Raw genomic sequence first — 19,735 nt, 5'->3', positions numbered from 1 at the left:
ACTAAGCCACTGTGCTGTCTATGATTCAAATCATTAAAAAAATATATTACACAAACATAACTCAATTGAACACAAAATGCATTTTTAAAATAATAAAAAGCTGTCCAAACCTGCCTGGGCCATTGTAAAAAAAGTAACTGCCTCTAAACTGGCTGTGCAACTGCAATCAACCATTTGCATAACTGTTAATGAGTCTTTCACATCACCGTGAAGAAATTTTGGCTCACTTATAGATGCAGAATAGTTTTAATTTAGTCACATTATTTTTGAACATGAACAGCCCGTTTAATTAAATCTCAAAGTCCTGACTTTGATAAGTCCACTCCAAAACTTTAATTTTGCATTTTTTGAACCATTAAGTAGTGGACTTGCTTGCAAACGGATGGCTGGACATTGTCTTTTCCAACTTTATTGTAAAGTGCAGAATTCAGGGTTCCATCAGTTACTGTATGTCAAGTTGTCCAGGTCCTAAAGCTGCAAAGCAGCCTCAGATCATCACGTTTGATTGTTGGTATGTTTTTTTTTTTTTTTTTTTTTTTTTTTTATGAAATGCTGTGTTAATTTTATGCCAGATGTTAAGGGATGCACACCTTGCAAAAGTTACATTTTAGATTAACCAAAATGTAAAACCAAAATTAAGTCCATAGAATATTTGGCCAATATTCTTGGGGATAAGATGAGATGAGCCTTTGTGTTTTTTTTTAACAGGTCTCGCATTAATCAGGCATGGGTGTGGAAAGAGAAATTTAACTGTAACTTTATTACAGTTCATTCATGATTTAGAAATAGGGGGGGCAGGGCAATTCCTTTTTTTCATAGGGACAGGTAGGTTTAGACAGCTTTTTCCCATTCTACAGTAAAAAAAACATTAAGGGTGATTTTATGTCCCAAAACAAGTAGGCTTTATGTACACAGCTGTGCACTGTGCCAATTAGAGTAATAAAATGTTCAAACAAGTTCACAAAAATGACCATGACTCAAACAGAATCATATGAAAAAGTAAAAAAAAATAAAAAATAATATATATATTTTTAAAGCAAATCTGACATCATATTCTGACATTTTTGCCTTGTAAATCTTATGTCCTGCAGTGCATGTAGTGCATACCAGTTGAGATGCAGCCACAGAAAAAATGGGGCAAAAAGATATACAATAACATAAAATACAAATATATGCTGAAATATATTTATATATATAATATAAATTAAAATTTTAAAATAACCCCATTAAGACTGTTTATACTAAAGGGGCAATGGTGGCTCAGGTAGTTGAAGCTCGGGGTTGTTGACCGGAGGGTAGGGGCCTGTGCCCCATCAGTGCTAGGTCTGCTGTTGGGTTCCTGGGCAAGATCCTTAACCCTACACCCAGTACAACCCAATCACTGCATACAGTGACAGGCTCAAGTCCGGTTAAAAAAAATGGGAGGGTTGCAACATCTGTTGTTAAACTGTTGTTAAGCTGTTCCAGATCTTGCGGATCAAATAATCTGGTATGGCAACCCCTTGGATAACCAAAAATACTGTTCTTACTAATGATGGGTAATACGAATATGGATCTTTTTCAAGCCAATGCCAAAACTTATAAAAATACTTTCAAAAGTTTCATGTGTACTGTAATGGGTTGTGAACTATTATACTGTATGTGAAATAAATAATTTGAGACAGTTGAATAACTGTATATAAATATTCCACAAAAATTGTCTGTTTCCTTAAAGCAAAAACAAAACCTTTCATTTGCTCAAGGCTTCAACTGAAAGTGAAATACTGAAAGTGAAATACTGAAATATTGCCACAGTATCTAACACACATTTGTTTTACTATGTTTCTGAAATAATTTTAAACAGTGCTTCTTTTTTTATTCACATCACTTATAGTACATCCCACCAGGTTCTGTTTTGTAGAAGTACCACTGTTTTTTAGTTCCAGTTACTGATTTCTAACCTAATCAGTTCTAACCTACTGATTTACATTCTGGCTGCTTGTTGGAGCGTTTTTTTAATCTAATGTTCATTCAGTTACATTTACGTGTTTTCACTCTGTAGTATTATTCTAAAGATGTCATATGCGTAGTTTCTTTTATATACACACACACACAGAGCTACAAGAGAAAATTGCTGAAGGTATACAAGTAAAGCTCCTGTTATAATCCTTGATTTTTAAGCAAAATTTTAAAGTGATATTTTCAAGATTTTCATAATGTACAAACTTCCTTGCTTTTAAGTCCCTTCACTTACATCCTTCACGGCTGACAAAGGCTCCTTGAGGTGCTTCAGGGATACCCTTCCACACAGTGATGGGTTTGGGATAGCCTGGGTCAGCTGCATGATTTTCCTCATTGTAGCGCCAGTACTGGTCACCTTTGAAAAAGTAGGTTTTGCCCACAGGCTCCCAGCGCAGTGCTGTGTCAATGCCCTCACGGGGCAAACAATTGCCCAACTCCACTAAGCTGTGTGGATAACCTGGCTCTGCTGTCACTTCCTTAAATACCCAGTACTTATCTCCTGTGGAACAAATAAATCAGTGAATTAGACATAATACTGAACATTACATCTATTAATTAATAGACATTGCATACTGTATGTTCCGCACACCGATGAGGTATTACATTATGACCAATTGCATAATGTTTAGTAGGTCTCCCTTTTCTTAACAAAACAGTGACTGATAGGTTTCTCTGATAGCCAGCATTAACCTCTTCAACAATGCACTGTACAATATTTTCAATATGCAACCATTTATTTAACAAAAATCAAGTCAAAAAGAAAAAACATGACGGCACCACATTACTGTGTCCACAGAATTTCAGCCAGGGTAAGTTGCAGCCAGGTGCTGCTAATCATCAGCCCTTGATTAATTGATCACCAGTAGTTGTGCAGACCTTGATATTACCTTTCTGGCATTACTAAGGTGTCAGCCGTGACACTTTAGTAATGCCAGAAAAAAAAAGACATAAGCCAATGATCTTAAAGAAGCAATTTCTGCTTCGCAATTTCTGCTTCACATAAATCTGCAATTGAGTTATAAAACTCTTTCCAAACTATTTAGAACACGGAAGAACAACTGAGGATTGCAAAACTGCTTCTAAACAAATCACAAGGCGTCTGAAACAATGTCTTATGGAAAGAAGTTGTTTGGCCTTAAAGACCAGTGCCATGGCAGAAACAAAACAGCATTTCAGCAAAAACAAGTCACTGTTAAGTGGGTGGAGCGGTAGGAGATGATGCAGCCACTGGAACTGGACACCTTGCAGTCATTGAGTTGACCATGAGCTCCTCTGTACCAGTAAATTTTAGAGGCAAATCATTCCAACAGCTTAAACATAGTCAAAATTTGGTCATGCAACAGGACAATGATCTGAAGCACACTAGTAAATCTACATCAGAGTGGAGATTAAAATTCTTTGGTGGAACCTTAACAGAGTTGTGCATAAGAGAATACCCAAAAACCTCACCGAACTGAGGCAGTTGTAAAATTTATGTAAAGATTGCTGTAAAAAAGACTTGACCAAAAGAATGGTATTTGCCTAATATTAAGACCTGCCTCAACCAGATGATTATTTATTTTTTTTACACAAAAACACTAAGAACTAAAAGTGATGGCACTAACTTTTACACATGGTTGTATATATACTGTATAACTACTGCTCACACACCTGCTGTGGCATTGGTATGTTCTCAGCATGCGGGCCACTCGTGTCAAGGAAACAATTGAGGCAGTAGAGTCAATTGTACAATTGAGGCAGTGGAGTCTGCTCTCACCTCCCTTACCCTCAACCCAAGAGAAAATGAAAGGATTTGCCCCAGGTTTCAGCCAAGATTGCCTTTAGAGTCTCAGCCCTAGCAACAACCCTAAGTCCTGGCAAGCAGTTTATTCCCAATTTACATTGTATTCTAAAAAACTGCTGCTTACCACACTTTTCCCTTCTAGTCAACTTTCCATGAATAGGATTCAGCATATCAGCATTCTGCAAACATCCAGCCCCAGCGGTCTAAAACCTAGAATTAAAAATAGTCTCGCTCTGCTCAAGATTGGCCTGACCTAATTTATTGTACTAAGAGAGACAGGGGAAAAAGGTAAAGAAAGAAAAGCAGTGAAGAAACTGAAATCAGAATCGTCCAGAGGAAGCACAGAGTTAAATGACATATACAGTGGTGTGAAAAACTATTTGCCTGATTTCTTATTCTTTTGCATGTTTGTCACACTTAAATGTTTATGCTCATCAAAAACCGTTAACTCTTAGTCAAAGATAACATAATTGAACACAAAATGCAGTTTTTAAATGAAGGTTTACATTATTAAGGGAGAAAAAAAACTTTAAATCTACATATCCCTGTGTGAAAAAGTGATTGCCCCCCCTTGTTAAAAAATAACTTAACTGTGGTTTATCACACCTAAGTTCAATTTCTGTAGTCACCCCCAGGCCTGATTACTGCCACACCTGTTTCAATCAAGAAATCACTTAAATAGGAGCTACCTGACACAGAGAAGTAGACCAAAAGCACCTCAAAAGCTAGACATCATGCCAAGATCCAAAGAAACTCAGGAACAAATGAAAACAACAGTAATTGAGATCTATCAGTCTGGTAAAGGTTATAAAGCCATTTCTAAAGCTTTGGGACTCCAGCGAACCACAGTGAGAGCCATTATCCACAAATGGCAAAAACATGGAACAGTGGTGAACCTTCCCAGGAGTGGCCGGCCGACCAAAATTACCCCAAGAGCGCAGAGACAACTCATCCGAGAGGCCACAAAAGACCCCAGGACAACATCTAAAGAACTGCAGGCCTCACTTGCCTCAATTAAGGTCAGTGTTCACGACTCCACCATAAGAAAGAGACTGGGCAAAAACGGCCTGCATGGCAGATTTCCAAGGCGCAAACCACTTTTAAGCAAAAAGAACATTAAGGCTCGTCTCAATTTTGCTAAAAAACATCTCAATGATTGCCAAGACTTTTGGGAAAATACCTTGTGGACAGACGAGACAAAAGTTTAACTTTTTGGAAGGTGCATGTCCCGTTACATCTGGCGTAAAAGTAACACAGCATTTCAGAAAAAGAACATCATACCAACAGTAAAATATGGTGGTGGTAGTGTGATGGTCTGGGGTTGTTTTGCTGCTTCAGGACCTGGAAGGCTTGCTGTGATAGATGGAATCATGAATTTTACTGTCTACCAAAAAATCCTGAAGGAGAATGTCCAGCCATCTGTTCGTCAACTCGAGCTGAAGCGATCTTGGGTGCTGCAGCAGGACAATGACCCAAAACACACCAGCAAATCCACCTCTGAATGGCTGAAGAAAAACAAAATGAAGACTTTGGAGTGGCCTAGTCAAAGTCCTGACCTGAATCCTATTGAGATGTTGTGGCATGACCTTAAAAAGGCGGTTCATGCTAGAAAACCCTCAAATAAAGCTGAATTACAACAATTCTGCAAAGATGAGTGGGCCAAAATTCCTCCAGAGCGCTGTAAAATACTCTGTAAAAGTAAAAGCTGTAAAAGTTATCGCAAACGCTTGATTGCAGTTATTGCTGCTAAGGGTGGCCCAACCAGTTATTAGATTCAGGGGCCAATTACTTTTTCACACAGGGCCATGTAGGTTTGGATTTTTTTTCTCCCTAAATAATAAAAATCATCATTTAAAAACTGCATTTTGTGTTTACTTGTGTTATCTTTGACTAATAGTTAAATGTGTTTGATGATCAGAAACATTTTGTGTGACAAACATGCAAAAGAATAAGAAATCAGGAAGGGGGCAAATAGTTTTTTACACCACTGTAGATTCATGGCAAGGAGTGAAGAAGAATCTCTACTGAAATTGACTGTCATTTTAATTCTTGCAGGAGTGCTACTGGTTTAATGCCAGCTTTCCCTTCACACAGTGATTTATAAATGTTGTACCTAATCTTGAAACATGCTGATCTTAACACTTCAGTCTTCAAAAAGAGATTTATACATGTACAGTCCCCTCTGAATTTATTGTAATAGCAAGGCCAATTATATTGTATACTGAAGATATTTGGGTTTGAGGTCAAAGGTTATTAGAAGACAGATAAGAAATTAGGCTTTCAATTCCTGATATTTCAGTGCTTTTAGATGGTAACTGTAATACTTTGGCCAGTAACTGAATAACACACAGAGGCTTCTCTGCATGCTTAAAAAAAACAGATAAGAAACCTTTTTACACATTTATGCAACTTACTCATTTTTTCTTATTCAATATGAACCCTAAGCTCATACAAATCAGACATATGTAAATACCTTTAAAAAACACAAATTTCCCATCTGATCTCTCATAAGCAGCATCAATGCGGGGTGGGAGACCTTTCCAGAACTGCTCAATCAGCATAGGGTAACCCTCTTGAACCTTGTTATTGCGCAAACGCCAGAACCAGCGATCCTATGTCAAAAAATAAATTAATATTTAAGCATTGAATAATAAGCATTAAGATCAACAACACAAAAAATAGTAATGTGAGCGCTTATTAGGCGTCTCTGGCCCAGTAAGCCTAGTGGGGCAGAATATACATTAACATATAATGTACTTACATGTTTAGTGAATCCAAATAAAAATGCACCTTATCAATTAAATAACTAGCATCCATTAGCGTAACAAGAAGTTGGAGACCATAGTTTGAGCGGAATTATTGATAACAGCCTATGAGCTCACAGTACATGGCAAGACATGGCAATGCCTCGGTTCAAATGTTCTCGAAATAAATAAAATTTCCTGATAGTAGGCTATCTGATAGTGTTAACTACTGTATGCGAATGTCCTGAATCTGCCAACATATCTTATTTAAAACGTTAAGTATAAGTATAAGTAAATATTCTTATATGAACACGAGGTGCTTCAGGCTTTTTATAAAAATAATCATCATGTTTTGTCAAATTACTATGTAGTGTCAAATTACAAGTACAAATGTATCCAGCAATAAATTCTGTTATAAAAGCAGTATCACTGTTATAAGACATCCAAAGTAACATGTCAAAGAGCATAAACCCACTGCTTTTTAACTGACAGTCAAACCAAAGTCCTTGTAATTTTGCATAATAGTCTCACTACTGACTCTCCTGCTTGAGGAGTTGGAGTAGTTTTTGCCTTTTACTTTAATGATGTTAAAATCCTCTGGCAAATGTGCTCCCAAACAGGTAATATTACATTTTTGCTCTAATGGCAAGATGCTAATTCTAGCTTTTGGTAAATTGGCCACTTGATATTTGTCATCCTGCAATTGGTTGCTAACATAACATCTACTGTAGCTGTTGGTTGAAAAGGCCAATGACAATGTCTTGACATCATTTTTAGTCAAATTGATTAGTGTTACATTTTGTTGTCTGCTTTTAGAATTGAGCCATCCTGCTTGTGCCCACCACATGTTGAACATACAGACAGAGGTCTCTGCTGCTCGAATGGGCCTCGTTCATCCAAACCAAAGGAGGCCAGTAGTCCTGACTTTAATGCAACAGATATAACAAGATACATTTGGAATGTATTACAGTGCAACTATTGTAATATGTAATAAATGCACAATGTTAGTTTGTGGTTAAGAAAAATATACAAATTGAATTGTTAGGCTGAAAATTGTTGTATAAATATTGTTAGGCTTTGAACCACCTTTAGCTCTGGTTATTTGCCATGGCATTATTTCAATAACCTTACGCAAAATGAAAAAATCTAAATCTGCCTAACTTGTTTTACTTATTTTTGGCCATGCAACATGGATGGATTGTGCCATCCACTTCCTTTGTACCTTGAGATGCCCATCTCTCTACATCTGGATTGCAAATTTAAAGCCGTTTTCTGATGAATTTCATTAACAAGTGATTTGCATGGTCACTCTGGCAACATTTTTTCTTCCTTTTTTGTAGGAAAACCACTTCATATGCAAATCTAAAAAAAGGGGTTCACCACTTTCCTTTAAGGTTTACTGATACTCTGGACAGTTCCCAACTGAATTTCATTCATTTCGGCTCATTAATTATTTATTTAATGCAGGCAACAATTAACCCTTCTGAAATATTGGATATATCTGTACAGTTTACGCTCCAAATGACAATAACTAATTGAAGTCAGGAGTCCATAAAAAGCCTTTTACTGTACAGGATTTCTGTCCTAACTCCAATAGTAAGCAAGCTCACCTTGAAAACAAACATTTCCCGCCTGAAAAAGGCCACTGTGTTAAAATTGCCATCGCAGATGTTGGGTTTTCCATAGCCAGGAGAAAATGGACGGTCTCCAGACGGAGGTCGAGGAGGACGGGACTGACGGTCATTTTTCCTTTCAGAAGGAGAGTAAGTCTGCCGTGGTGGAAGGGTTGGAAGAGACCGAGTTGGCTCCAACATGGCAGTTGGGACACCTGGGAGGCATTTTAAAAACAATGTGTTTAATAAAGTTCACATCAGAGTGACCAAACAGTGAAAATAAAAAGTCATAATCAATGTACAGTAGACTTAATAATTAAACTCATAACAGAGGAACATGACAGAAATTGTCTTGTCCAGGATGATCAAACACAGACTGCAGGTCATAAAATAAAGTTTTTCTAGTTTTGCTGCTAAACTGTTCATATAGTCAACCTACTTTTCACCATATACATTTCACATTTAGTCTATTTCATCTTAATTTCCAATTACCTATCATATTATTATGTAATTATGCCATTTTCAGCACTATTCTTTTGCAGGATATTTACCTAAATATTATGTACACCAGTCCTTATTAATGCTAAACTAAAATTAAAGATTAATATACCATATATTTTCTGGATGCCTTGAAGGTCATCTAGTGGCAGTTTGAAGTTTTGTGTGTCCATGTATTGGTAGAAGGGGGCCATGATAGCACTCGGGTCATTAGAATGTTCCAGACCCAATGCATGGCCCAACTCATGTACTGCCACCAGAAAAAGGTCATTACCTAAAAAGGACCAGAAGTCAAAGTTACAAAACATCTGTGTTGCACCAATGATTATCTTGGATATAGTGTAACAGGAACAACCCTAATCCTAAGAAGTATTTTTCTTTATCTAAATCTCATGAATTATGAGTCAACATTTCCAGAAATTATTGATTTCACAGTTATCTCAAAAAATAAAACCTTCTCATAACCCTAAATTTAAAACACTCCAGTGTGTATGCATGATACTGCAGGTATTGCTAGTAGTGTTAATTTCGTCAACAAAAATAATGACAAAAATATTCCTTGACGAAATCTTTTCCTACGACTAAGATGAGGCATCACGGATATTAATAAACAGGGACAGTAACTTAAGCAGCATGCGATATTGTTAACAAAAAATAAAATAAAATAAAATGTGGTTTAAAAAACTAATAAAACAACTGTCTTTATTTTCGTCTACATGTATTTTTGTTAAAATCTGCTGCAGTACGTTGTACATTCATTATGGCATAAGCAGCAGTATTTTCCCGGTTACAGTGATGGGATGTTACAAGCTCAGTCATCTTTAACTCTTCAGGATGACAGCAGTATTATTCACACACAAGAGAAGTGCCGATATTTGGGCCTATTTTCTTTATTAATAAACCAGGAAAAATAAACTGATTTGTAGTATCAGAGGGGAAACAGTGTGGGAAGACAATTGCTGGGAAAAATGCCACAAACTTGAAAAGACACATCAACACATTTTTACCATAAATATCTCAATGAATAAAACAGTATTAGACACAAATATATGATATGGTAGTATATACAATGAAAAAGCTATTTACATATGAATGTGCAAATGTAAAGCAAATGCAATTATTAATTTATTGTGTATTTTTAACTTCATTCAGCCGTTTAATTTATTTGAATAATAACGTGCCTACCAGCCCACTATTATTTTCTGTTAAAATTTAAAGACGCGTGTGCAAAAAGATGAAATACAACAAAAAATACAAAAATAAATAATCTTTAATAAAGTTAGCCTAATACAATATTGTTTTCAATGCTGAAGCAAACATGATTTGGTTTCAGTCTATTATCTGAATACAACGCAACAGCGCGCTCCGAGGTAAACCCACACAGAACCCCAGTTACTGTAATCCCTCTTATCACCTTTCATTCACGATAGGTGTGAGGTTATCAAACCGGATTCGCTGATGGGGGAGTTCGCAAAGTTAAGGGGTTTAAAACAATTTAACAAGACTGAGCAGACGTCTCTGCCTAAAATGTATTTTGCAACAAAACAAAAAATAATAGAATAAAGAAATAGGTAGGTTTACAGCCTCTGTTGCCAAACCCATTAAGCTAATAGGTTAACAAATGATTGTGACTCAAATGAGCTATTCTCACAACATTCCAAATGTGTAAATTCCTATAAAAAATTTTTGTTTTAAAACACTGTATTGTCCATACTGCTCCAACTGTTTTTATAGTTAAAAAAGAGTATTGGACATGCATCAGTTGATCATATTAGTTTTTACCCATCTAATCAGCTAAAAACAGAAGATGAAAAAATACATATTTAAAGTTATGATAAATATGTGGTAAAAAAGTAAAAAAAAAATTGTTTTGGCTAAACTAGACGGTAGGGTTTATTCATTAGAATCTTGTTGCTAAAATGTTGTGTTTTTATTGACTAAAATTAGACTAAAATACTTAAAGGTTCCTTTGACTAAAATTAGACTAAAATACTTGTAGGTTGCTCTGACTTGTAGTCGACTAAAACTTGACTAAACAAAAAGGATAGGATAAGATTGACTAAATATGATAAAAACTAACAGGGACATTTATCCTGGGACTAATACTAAAATTAAAAATAGCTGACAAAATTAACATTTATTGATAGCTAACTCTGTGCTAAAATTCCTTAAAGTGAGTTACAGTACTATGTAGCAGAAAAATACATAAGTCAACAGCTAAATTTATCCAGCTGCATAGATAAAGAAATCTCTTAGAGTCATATACACTATATTTTCAAAAGTCCCCCTATCCCCAAATATTTTCCACCCCCAGCATTGCGTGAGTGAGTTGGCAGGCGTTACATGGTTCAGGGGGAAATATGTGATAGTCTTCGGATATGACTAAATTAGGCAGAAATTGTATCTTATCCTGAGCAATCCTGAGCAATATCTTTTTGCTTCTATTATCACATGATTTCTTTTTGTACACCACTGATAATATTCAAATGGGTAGATTGAAAAATGTTGTAGGATTTATGAGAACAGCCCTCCCCTGGCCCAGGTATTATTTGACTCATTGTCAACACATACAGTATCAAAGTTTGGTGTTCCACAAAGTTACACTTTAGACCCATTGTTTTTTCTCTGCATATTCCTTGTCTAGTTAATATAATTTGTAAACTTGGTATTAATTTCCACTGTTATAGATCTGGTTATTAAGAACACACGTAAAGACCCAACAGGTCTTTACTTCGTACACCTGGCCATAAATAAAAATGAATATTTAGGTCTAATAAAGATGCTTTAAAATTCATCTAAAATTTATGCATCGGCGTGTATAAACCCGCGGCTCGCACTTTTACTTACGTAACAAAAGGCAGCGTTTTGATCAAAAGGATGATAAATACGTGCGATTTATCGATAAAAATGCAGACATAACCAGAAATACAACAAACACAAATATATAGGCTACTCGCTAGATAAACGCTGGCTATTCCAACATGCCAGTGTGCTCCAATGTGAGCCGATTTATTCAAGTCATAAGAAAGAATATTATAGAGAAAGCATAGTACGATTGTCCATACAGTAAATAAAAAGAAAAGTATCAAATCCGACTATTAAGTCTGATTTAATTGTTATCATTAATCATTTTTATTTTTTAAATCTATTTTAGGCAGAGATGTCCGCTCTGTCTTCTTAATTTATATAAAACCCCCCATACAGTATTTGCCAACAGTGCATACAGTTTGATAAATTCACAACTATCCTGATTGAAAGGTGAATAATAAAATTATATAATAAAATTATATCAAATCAAAACTTTATCTGAAAGCCAGACCGGCCAATATTCTCATTCACTGCTGAAGTAGTTAGATATGCTTATACTGTAGATACGGAGGTTACATTTTAAAAGTGCTTGTTGTTGGTCTTTCAGCTGCTCCCGGCAAGGTGTTGCCACAGCGGAATACCCAGTCCGCACTACACAGGTTTTACGCCGGATGCCCTTCCTGACACAACCCTCCGGCACTGCATCCAGTGGCTGGGGTTTGGGCACTGGCTGGGAATGGAACCCGGGCTTTCTGCATGGCGGGTGAAACACCTACCACTGAGCCACTAGTGCCCTATTCACATTTTAAAAGTACAATCGCAAGTAAATTACAGACTGCATGTGATGTAAAATATAAATAAAACAGGATTAGACACAAATATATGATATGGTAGTATATACAATGAAAAAGCTATTTACATAGGAATGTGCAAATGTAAAGCAAATGCAATTATTAATTTATTGTGTATTTTTAACTTCATTTAGCCGTTTAATTTATTTGAATAATAACGTGCCTACCAGCCCACTATTATTTTCTGTTGAAATTTAAAGATGCCCGCGCGTGTGCAAAAAGATGAAATACAACAAAAAATACAAAAGTAAATAATCTTTAATAAAGTTAGCCTAATACAATATTGTTTTCAATGCTAAAGCAAACATGATTTGGTTTCAGTCTATTATCTGAATACAACGCGACAGCGCGCTCCGAGGTAAACCCACACAGAACCCCAGTTACTGTAATCCCTCTTATCACCTTTAATTCACGATAGGTGTGAGGTTATCAAACCGGTTTCGCTGATGGGGGAGTTGAGGGGTTTAAAACAATTTAACAAGACCGAGCAGACGTCTCTGCCTAAAATGTATTTTGCAACAAAACAAAAAATAATAGAATAAAGAAATAATAAATAGAAACAAACATAAATAGTAATAAAATGTTTAATACTATCAATAAAATCAGACTTCATAGTTGGATTTGATACTTTGAGTGTAATTCATAAATTTACTAAATATATTTAGATTTTGTAAAATAACGTAACCTGTTTTCTTCCTAGACCTTTTGTCTGCATCACAATGAACTGTAGCTCAGCACGCCTACTGTACTTTTCTTGTTTTAATCTGTAATGTTTAAATTACATTTTGCATATTTGCTTAAATATTCCTTTTTATTTATGGACGGATGTATTATGTTTGATCTGCATTATTGCTAGGGGTGATGACTTTCTGGTGGAATATGTCTGCATTTTATCGATAAATTGCACACGTTTATCAGCCTTTTGATAAAAACGCTGCCTTTTGTAAAGTGAAAGTACGAGCCGCAGGTTCACGCACGCCGATGAACAGCTTTATATCAGTCATAAATCCACAATCACATTTCAGCAATTCCAATTACCATTTGCCATACAGTATACGGTCTGCTATATTCCATATTTAATAAAACTGTATTGAAACAATAGGGTGTATTTTCCTTATAATTATGACTGCGTAAAAATTCAGTGGTGATATTCAGTATCGGAAAGAGGGTAGAAGCCTAAAAACCTAAAACCTATATTAAAAATCAGTCATGTTAGCACTTTCAACAGAAAAATACATCTGCTAATGTTATCTTGAACAATACTTTGTCCCCATAATAAAAACATCTAAATCATTATAAATGGCCTCTGATCAGTTTTGATCTGTCATTGTGGCTAATTAACTTGTGCATAAGCATCTGCACCTGATGGATATCCAGTGCTGGTTGGTTTCGGCAGGCAGACGTTTGTTAAAAGACCTTCTATGTATAAAATGTGCAGCAGAATAAGTTATGATGTTTTATGATATTCTGTTTTATTATAAGAAAGACAGCAGCTCTGACATGAATTCTCTGATGACTGTACGTGACTGTTTACTACCTAAACACAGCACCCGTTAAAAGTGTGTATATGATTTTTTTTATTCTGGGACGTGCACTTTTAGGTTTTATTTATTAAATATTGAAATTTTTTTTTTTGAAGGATGTGAAGCACTAAGGGTTGTGGTAGTACTGAAAAGAATTTAAAATTACATTCATCCCTTGATATAAACCTACATACTTTCCTAAATGACGCTCAACTTGCAAGCAATGGATTTAATCCATCCAATTCACAGGAACAGTGATTGCACAGTGTGGGCGAAGTGGTCTTTCCAAGGATAGTGCTGCAAGTTCACATTTGGTATGTTCGTCTCACTTCGAGCTAGCGTATTTCACACTTACACTTACGCGAACAAAGTGGAAACTCGATTGCATGCCAGCACTGATGGACAACGCAGTCCCAACATTGTTCGGAAGTAATGTCCAGATGTCCAACACTGATGTACCAGAGTCTCTTAGACACGTTGTCAAAATCTCCTTTTTCAAAGAATGTATACTGCACCCACTTTTGCACCCACACTGTACACTTGGTTGTACATATCACATCCAAAAGCATGTGTGTATACACAAATGTACAACATTATTAAGTTGGCAAAAACACATGCTAATAATCTCGAAAGGGAATATGTGTAAATAATGAAATATTTTGCCATGATGCTAATTGTGAAGATTACCAGTCAGTATTGCAAACACAACTGAGTTTGTGAGGTTTCACCTTGCCATTTTCTCACCTTACATCATCTAAAACATGCCTAGTAATTGGGTTGAATCATATGGAACTGCCTCCACATTGCTTTCGCTTTAAACGGCTATCGTTTTCTAAATCCAATATGTTTTCTGTTGAACTCCTATATTCATCGCTGTCGATCATATTGTTGAATACCTACAGTATGATGACATCACAGCCTCGAAGCAGTGCTCTCTATTTTCTAAAGTTATCACTGTAATTCTCACTACAGGTATAGCATTTGTGTGTACATCGTCAGCATGTGGGTAAGTAACAACTAATGAAAAAACAGTATGTACTATACTTAATAAAATAATTTTTTTTTATTTGATGGCCCCTTTAATACTTAAAAAAGATTAAGTGCATTAAGGCAATGCATAAGGCATTGACAAATAAAAGTAAATAAAAGTGCTCATAGAGTAAAAACAATCGTCATATGACAAGTATTACACTGCTAGCTCATTTACCATCATGGTTAGTATTGCCTAACGTCCAAGGCTCATCAGAGTCAAAGTGTGTGTCCCCTCCGATTCCAGGGCCAGGGAAATAGGCATGGGCTAAAAACCCTCCCTCTCCATCAAATGGAGAACTATCACCATGAAACCCTGAGGCAAAGAAGATCATGATGTCGGCCTCCTTGCCCTCTTTCTTTATCTCAGAGTAGGCCACTTCCTGAAAGGTCAGTGGGGTAACCGTCTGCCACACATCAAACGCCTGCCGGATTGCCCTCTGTGTGTCCTTTTCACCCACCTTAGGGGTAAAGTTGTGTATGCTGAAGAGAATAGAAAAAAAAAGAAGGAAAATATTAAGTACATACTACATAATTTTGAGTAAATGAGCATCTCTGATTCTACAATACACTACCAAAGCAACCACTGAACGTCAGATAAAACAAAATATAAACAAATTTGTCAATAAATTACTAAAATGTGTTAAATTAAAAATAAAATTAAAGTAAATTTAATTTTAATCCTATAGGTACAAAGTGCTTTAATATATAACCTGTGGGTGCACAGAAATATTGCATATACAGTGGAACCTTGAATTACAAGCATAATTTGTTCTGGAAGCAAGCTCGTATTCCAAACTATACACACACACACACACACACACACTAAAGGCGAGAGAGAGTGTGTGTGTGTGTGTGTGTGTGTGTGTGTGTGTGTGTGTGTGTGAGAACCAGCACGTGTGCGGCACACATAACGACAGGCTGAGGGAGAAAATGGATTTTTAATCTTCTAATGAGACTTCCTTTTGCTTTACATGCGTGCACACACGTGTGTTATGAGAAACAGTACACGCGCACTGTACACTAGGGCTGCAACTAACGATTATTTTAATAATCGATTAATCTGTCGATTTTTTTTTTCCGATGTATCAATAAATTGGATAAAAACAAAAAACAAGAAAAGCATTCATTTCCAAACCAAAACTAGAACTGAAATATTTAAAAAGTGCACAAACATGTTGCTCCTTGAGCTGTTATAATGATAAAATAAAATAAAAATGGACTAACACAAAAAAACATACGCATGTATGCTTTACATCTGCCGAATATATACGTACAGTGGAATCTTGAAATACGAGCATAATTTATTCCAGAAGCGGGCTGATATTCCAAACCACTCGTAAACCAAATTCTATTTTCCCATAAGAAATAATGTAAACTCAAATTATTCATTCCATTCTCTTTAATCACACCCGATTAAGTAAAAATAAAAAAATTAACATGTACTTTACCTTTGAGAAGAATCACAACAGAGCAGTGTCTCTGTGTAGAGCAGAAAGAAAAAGTGTGTATGTCCGTGTGTGTGTCTGTAAAGGCGAAAGTAGGAGGGGTCTGTGTGTCTGTGTATGTGGCACGGTGTCCAATGACGCGCGGGCACACAGACACCCACACTGCAGTCTACCTCAGTCTCCAATAACTACCTGGACTCTATATTAACATAAATTAACATCAACTGTTATAGCTGAACTGGCTGCCACCTTACACACAGTATGAATGCAGATTAATTCCTGCTTTCTGTTTCACCCAAATAAAGATGGGTTCCCTGTTGAGTCTGGTTCCTCTCAAGGTTTCTTCCTATTACCATCTCAGGGAGTTTTTCCTTGCCACCGTCGCCCTTGGCTTGCTCATCAGGGTTTATCTGACCATTTTGATTCATGCACACTCACATATGCACACTCACATTCCATACAGATTCCATACAAATCTTTTAAGCTGCTTTGCGACAATGACAATTGTTAAAAGCGCTATACAAATAATAATAATTGAATTGAATTGATTATACCACTAAGAGACGCGCACTAAGACCCAGCAGGGGAGGCGATTACCCGATTACGAATTTCTCTGCCTCTGCCATGTATCTTTCCTCTACTTCTGCTCACTTTTTTAATTTATTTTTTCTCCGCCCTGTCTATGAGGCACCAAACTCTGCTAGCATCAGTGCGCGAAACCAAGTGTTTGTTTTTTTAATAGCAAAATGTCTTAGCGTCGCGCGACACAATAAATTGATTATAAAATCCATTGTCAACTCTTTTAGTAATTAATTTTTATTGATTAATTTGATTTGTTGTTGCAGCCCTACTGTACACACGCGCTTACAAAAACAAAATAAAATATGTTTTACACACACACACACACACACACACACACACACACATGGTCACAGTATTATACACAGTATAGTAAACAGTACACGCATGCACCGATGTTGATTATATCAGTAAGGGCAAACTAAGACCCAGCACGGGAGACGATTACTCACAATTCCGCAGCACAAGAGAGAAAAAAAACGTTGGCTCGGTTGTGATCATGTGACGCTCAAAACAAGAAACGCAATACTGTGCGTGATACTGTCATGACCCATCAAGCTATAGCTCCGCCATGATCATATGAACTGTTCCACGTTCCTAACGACCCCTTACATCTCACCGCCTCACTTTCCATTCTCCACACACCTGTGCGCTATCACCAATCATCCCCCTTACCTATTTAAACCGCACTCTGTCACCGTCACGTCGCCAGATTATTGTGAGCTCTCCTTACCTCTCAATTTTCCAGCAATCTTTCTATGCTCAGTTTTCTCATTACCAACCACGCTTTGTTTTTTCGACCTCACGTCTCGGATTTCCACGTTAGCAAACTGTTCACAGAATTTTTTCCACCACTGAATGTTACGAGTAAAAACTCCAATCACGGACTCTCTATTTCCTTTTGGCTCTAAACCCCCAAGTGAATTCTGTGAAACCAGCAACCAAACCTGTGAAGTTTCTTCTCGCTCTCGCCGGCTCTCCGTGCTTCCGCATTTCTGCACGAGCCATGCCGCCCACAAAGCTCTCTCGCCGGCTCTGTGCGCTTCCGCATCTCTGCACGAGCCACGCCACACACAAGGCTCTCTCGCCGGCTCCTCGTGCTTCCGCATTCCTGCACGACTCCCGTGGCACACAGAGCCGTCACAGCTCTCTCTCCGCCCACACAGCTCCCCCCACTCGATGCTAAAATCACTGCCACGCACAGCACGTTATTAAAACTCCAGCGTCAGCCTCACAGTCCATTTCAAGGTTAATTTCTAAGCAACTTAAAATAAATTCCCAAGGAGATTTTTCACTGCAATTAGATTCATCATGCCCTCTAGTGAGCCTGACAAGTACATGATACTCATAAACCAAGATTTGCTCGTTTTTCAAGTCAAAATTTATTAAAAATCTTTGCTTATCTTGCAGAACACTCGCAAACTGCATTAGTCACAATCCAAGCTTTCAATGTCCCCACAGTCGTTTTTTTTTATTAGAGAATGACTTGACATTTTCAGGTATAATGTACAGTAGTCTTCATTGCTCAACATTAAAAGGATTTTTTGTTATGGCTATACCATACTAATAGAACAGTGTTTTACAAAATAACCAAGGCACTTCAACAAAAACAACTTAATTTTGTAGAAAACACAATGATCAAAATTAGAGAACAACAATGACTGTAGTACAGAGAACAATTACAGCAAAAATGTTTGAAAGTTACAACAGTCAACAATTAGTGAGAAGTGATTTAGTACATCTGCGGCCACAAGACATTACTAGTCTTTCTAATTCTTTTTGCTAATGAGAGATTTGGTCACTGAAGAGTGGGTTTTCAATCCAAATTATCTTAAACCTCAAAACACTGTATGACGAGACAGAGTTGAACCGTGTTGAACCGATTGCCCAACGAGATTCTCCGCACTATCCTGTGCCTTGAAGGTTGTGACATTGTGAAGATGCAATATTCTAGAAATCAGAGATTTGGAAAATTCAACTTCTTTTGCTATGACTGAAAGGGTCTTCATTTTAACGTTCATATGGACAACCTACTGCTGGAAGGTTTTAGTCATTTTAGAACAGCTCACCATTTTGCAAAGGCAGTGAAAACGTAAAAACTAGTACAGTTAGGCTGACAGTTATTCAGGATTTATCAAATAATTAAAGAAATTAGCGCCAGAAGCTACATTAACACCAATAACTGGGAGGTATCTGAAAGTGTTTTCTTTTTTTTTTTTAAATAGGACTAAGCAGTGACCTTGAAAATGAAATTGTAGGTTGTTCTTTAATTTTGATGTCCCCTGTATACTAAGATACTAATGACATTTTGTTAGCTGTTTTGTTTTGTTTGCTCTAAAAATTCAAAACCAATTTTATGTAACTACTGGACATAACACAACAGACAAAGTGGGAACAATAGTGTCTGCCAAAATGCAAAGGCAAGAAACCACCAAGAAAACAAAACACCGCAAGGAGTGTGAACACATTACTAAAGTGTTAAATATTTAGTTTAGTTTCACACAAGCAATCTGCACCAATACAATATCAATTGTAATCCATATGATATTAAAATTAGTTTCAAAAGATACTTTGGTATAATGTGTCTCATTTATTGTTTTTATTTAAGGATATTTATCCTTATAAAGTGATATTAGTCAATAGAGCATTTATTCCGTTTGCTATATGTCTTCATATTGATATATGTGATAATATTTTTAGACAAATCTACCTCCTCTGTTACATTTAATTGGTGACTTAAAAGTATAGATTTATAAGCAGTGCTGGGTGTAACGCGTTACAAAGTAAAGAGTAATCTAACGTGTTAGGTCAGCCATTTTATTGACCATTTTATATTTACCGTTATTCAGACAATTTAT

At 36.5% G+C, this 19,735-nt stretch overlaps 1 protein-coding gene across 1 annotated transcript in view; it reads right to left on the bottom strand.

Annotated features, from left to right (window-relative positions):
- Positions 1 to 19,735, bottom strand: part of mmp24 (matrix metallopeptidase 24) — a 40,620-nt gene that overhangs the window by 1,444 nt on the left and 19,441 nt on the right. The window contains exons 4-8 of the mRNA XM_053498699.1: positions 15,029 to 15,333; positions 8,752 to 8,913; positions 8,139 to 8,356; positions 6,258 to 6,396; positions 2,234 to 2,500 (exon numbers count right to left, since the gene is read on the bottom strand). Coding sequence (XP_053354674.1) covers positions 2,234 to 2,500; positions 6,258 to 6,396; positions 8,139 to 8,356; positions 8,752 to 8,913; positions 15,029 to 15,333 — 1,091 coding nt within the window. The remainder of the gene's footprint in view (positions 1 to 2,233; positions 2,501 to 6,257; positions 6,397 to 8,138; positions 8,357 to 8,751; positions 8,914 to 15,028; positions 15,334 to 19,735) is intronic.

This window comes from Clarias gariepinus, chromosome 6, assembly GCF_024256425.1.
Source record: "Clarias gariepinus isolate MV-2021 ecotype Netherlands chromosome 6, CGAR_prim_01v2, whole genome shotgun sequence".
NCBI classification, from domain to species: domain Eukaryota; kingdom Metazoa; phylum Chordata; class Actinopteri; order Siluriformes; family Clariidae; genus Clarias; species Clarias gariepinus.
Note: the sequence above shows the minus strand (reverse complement) of the source record. Positions and strands in the feature narration are given on the sequence as shown.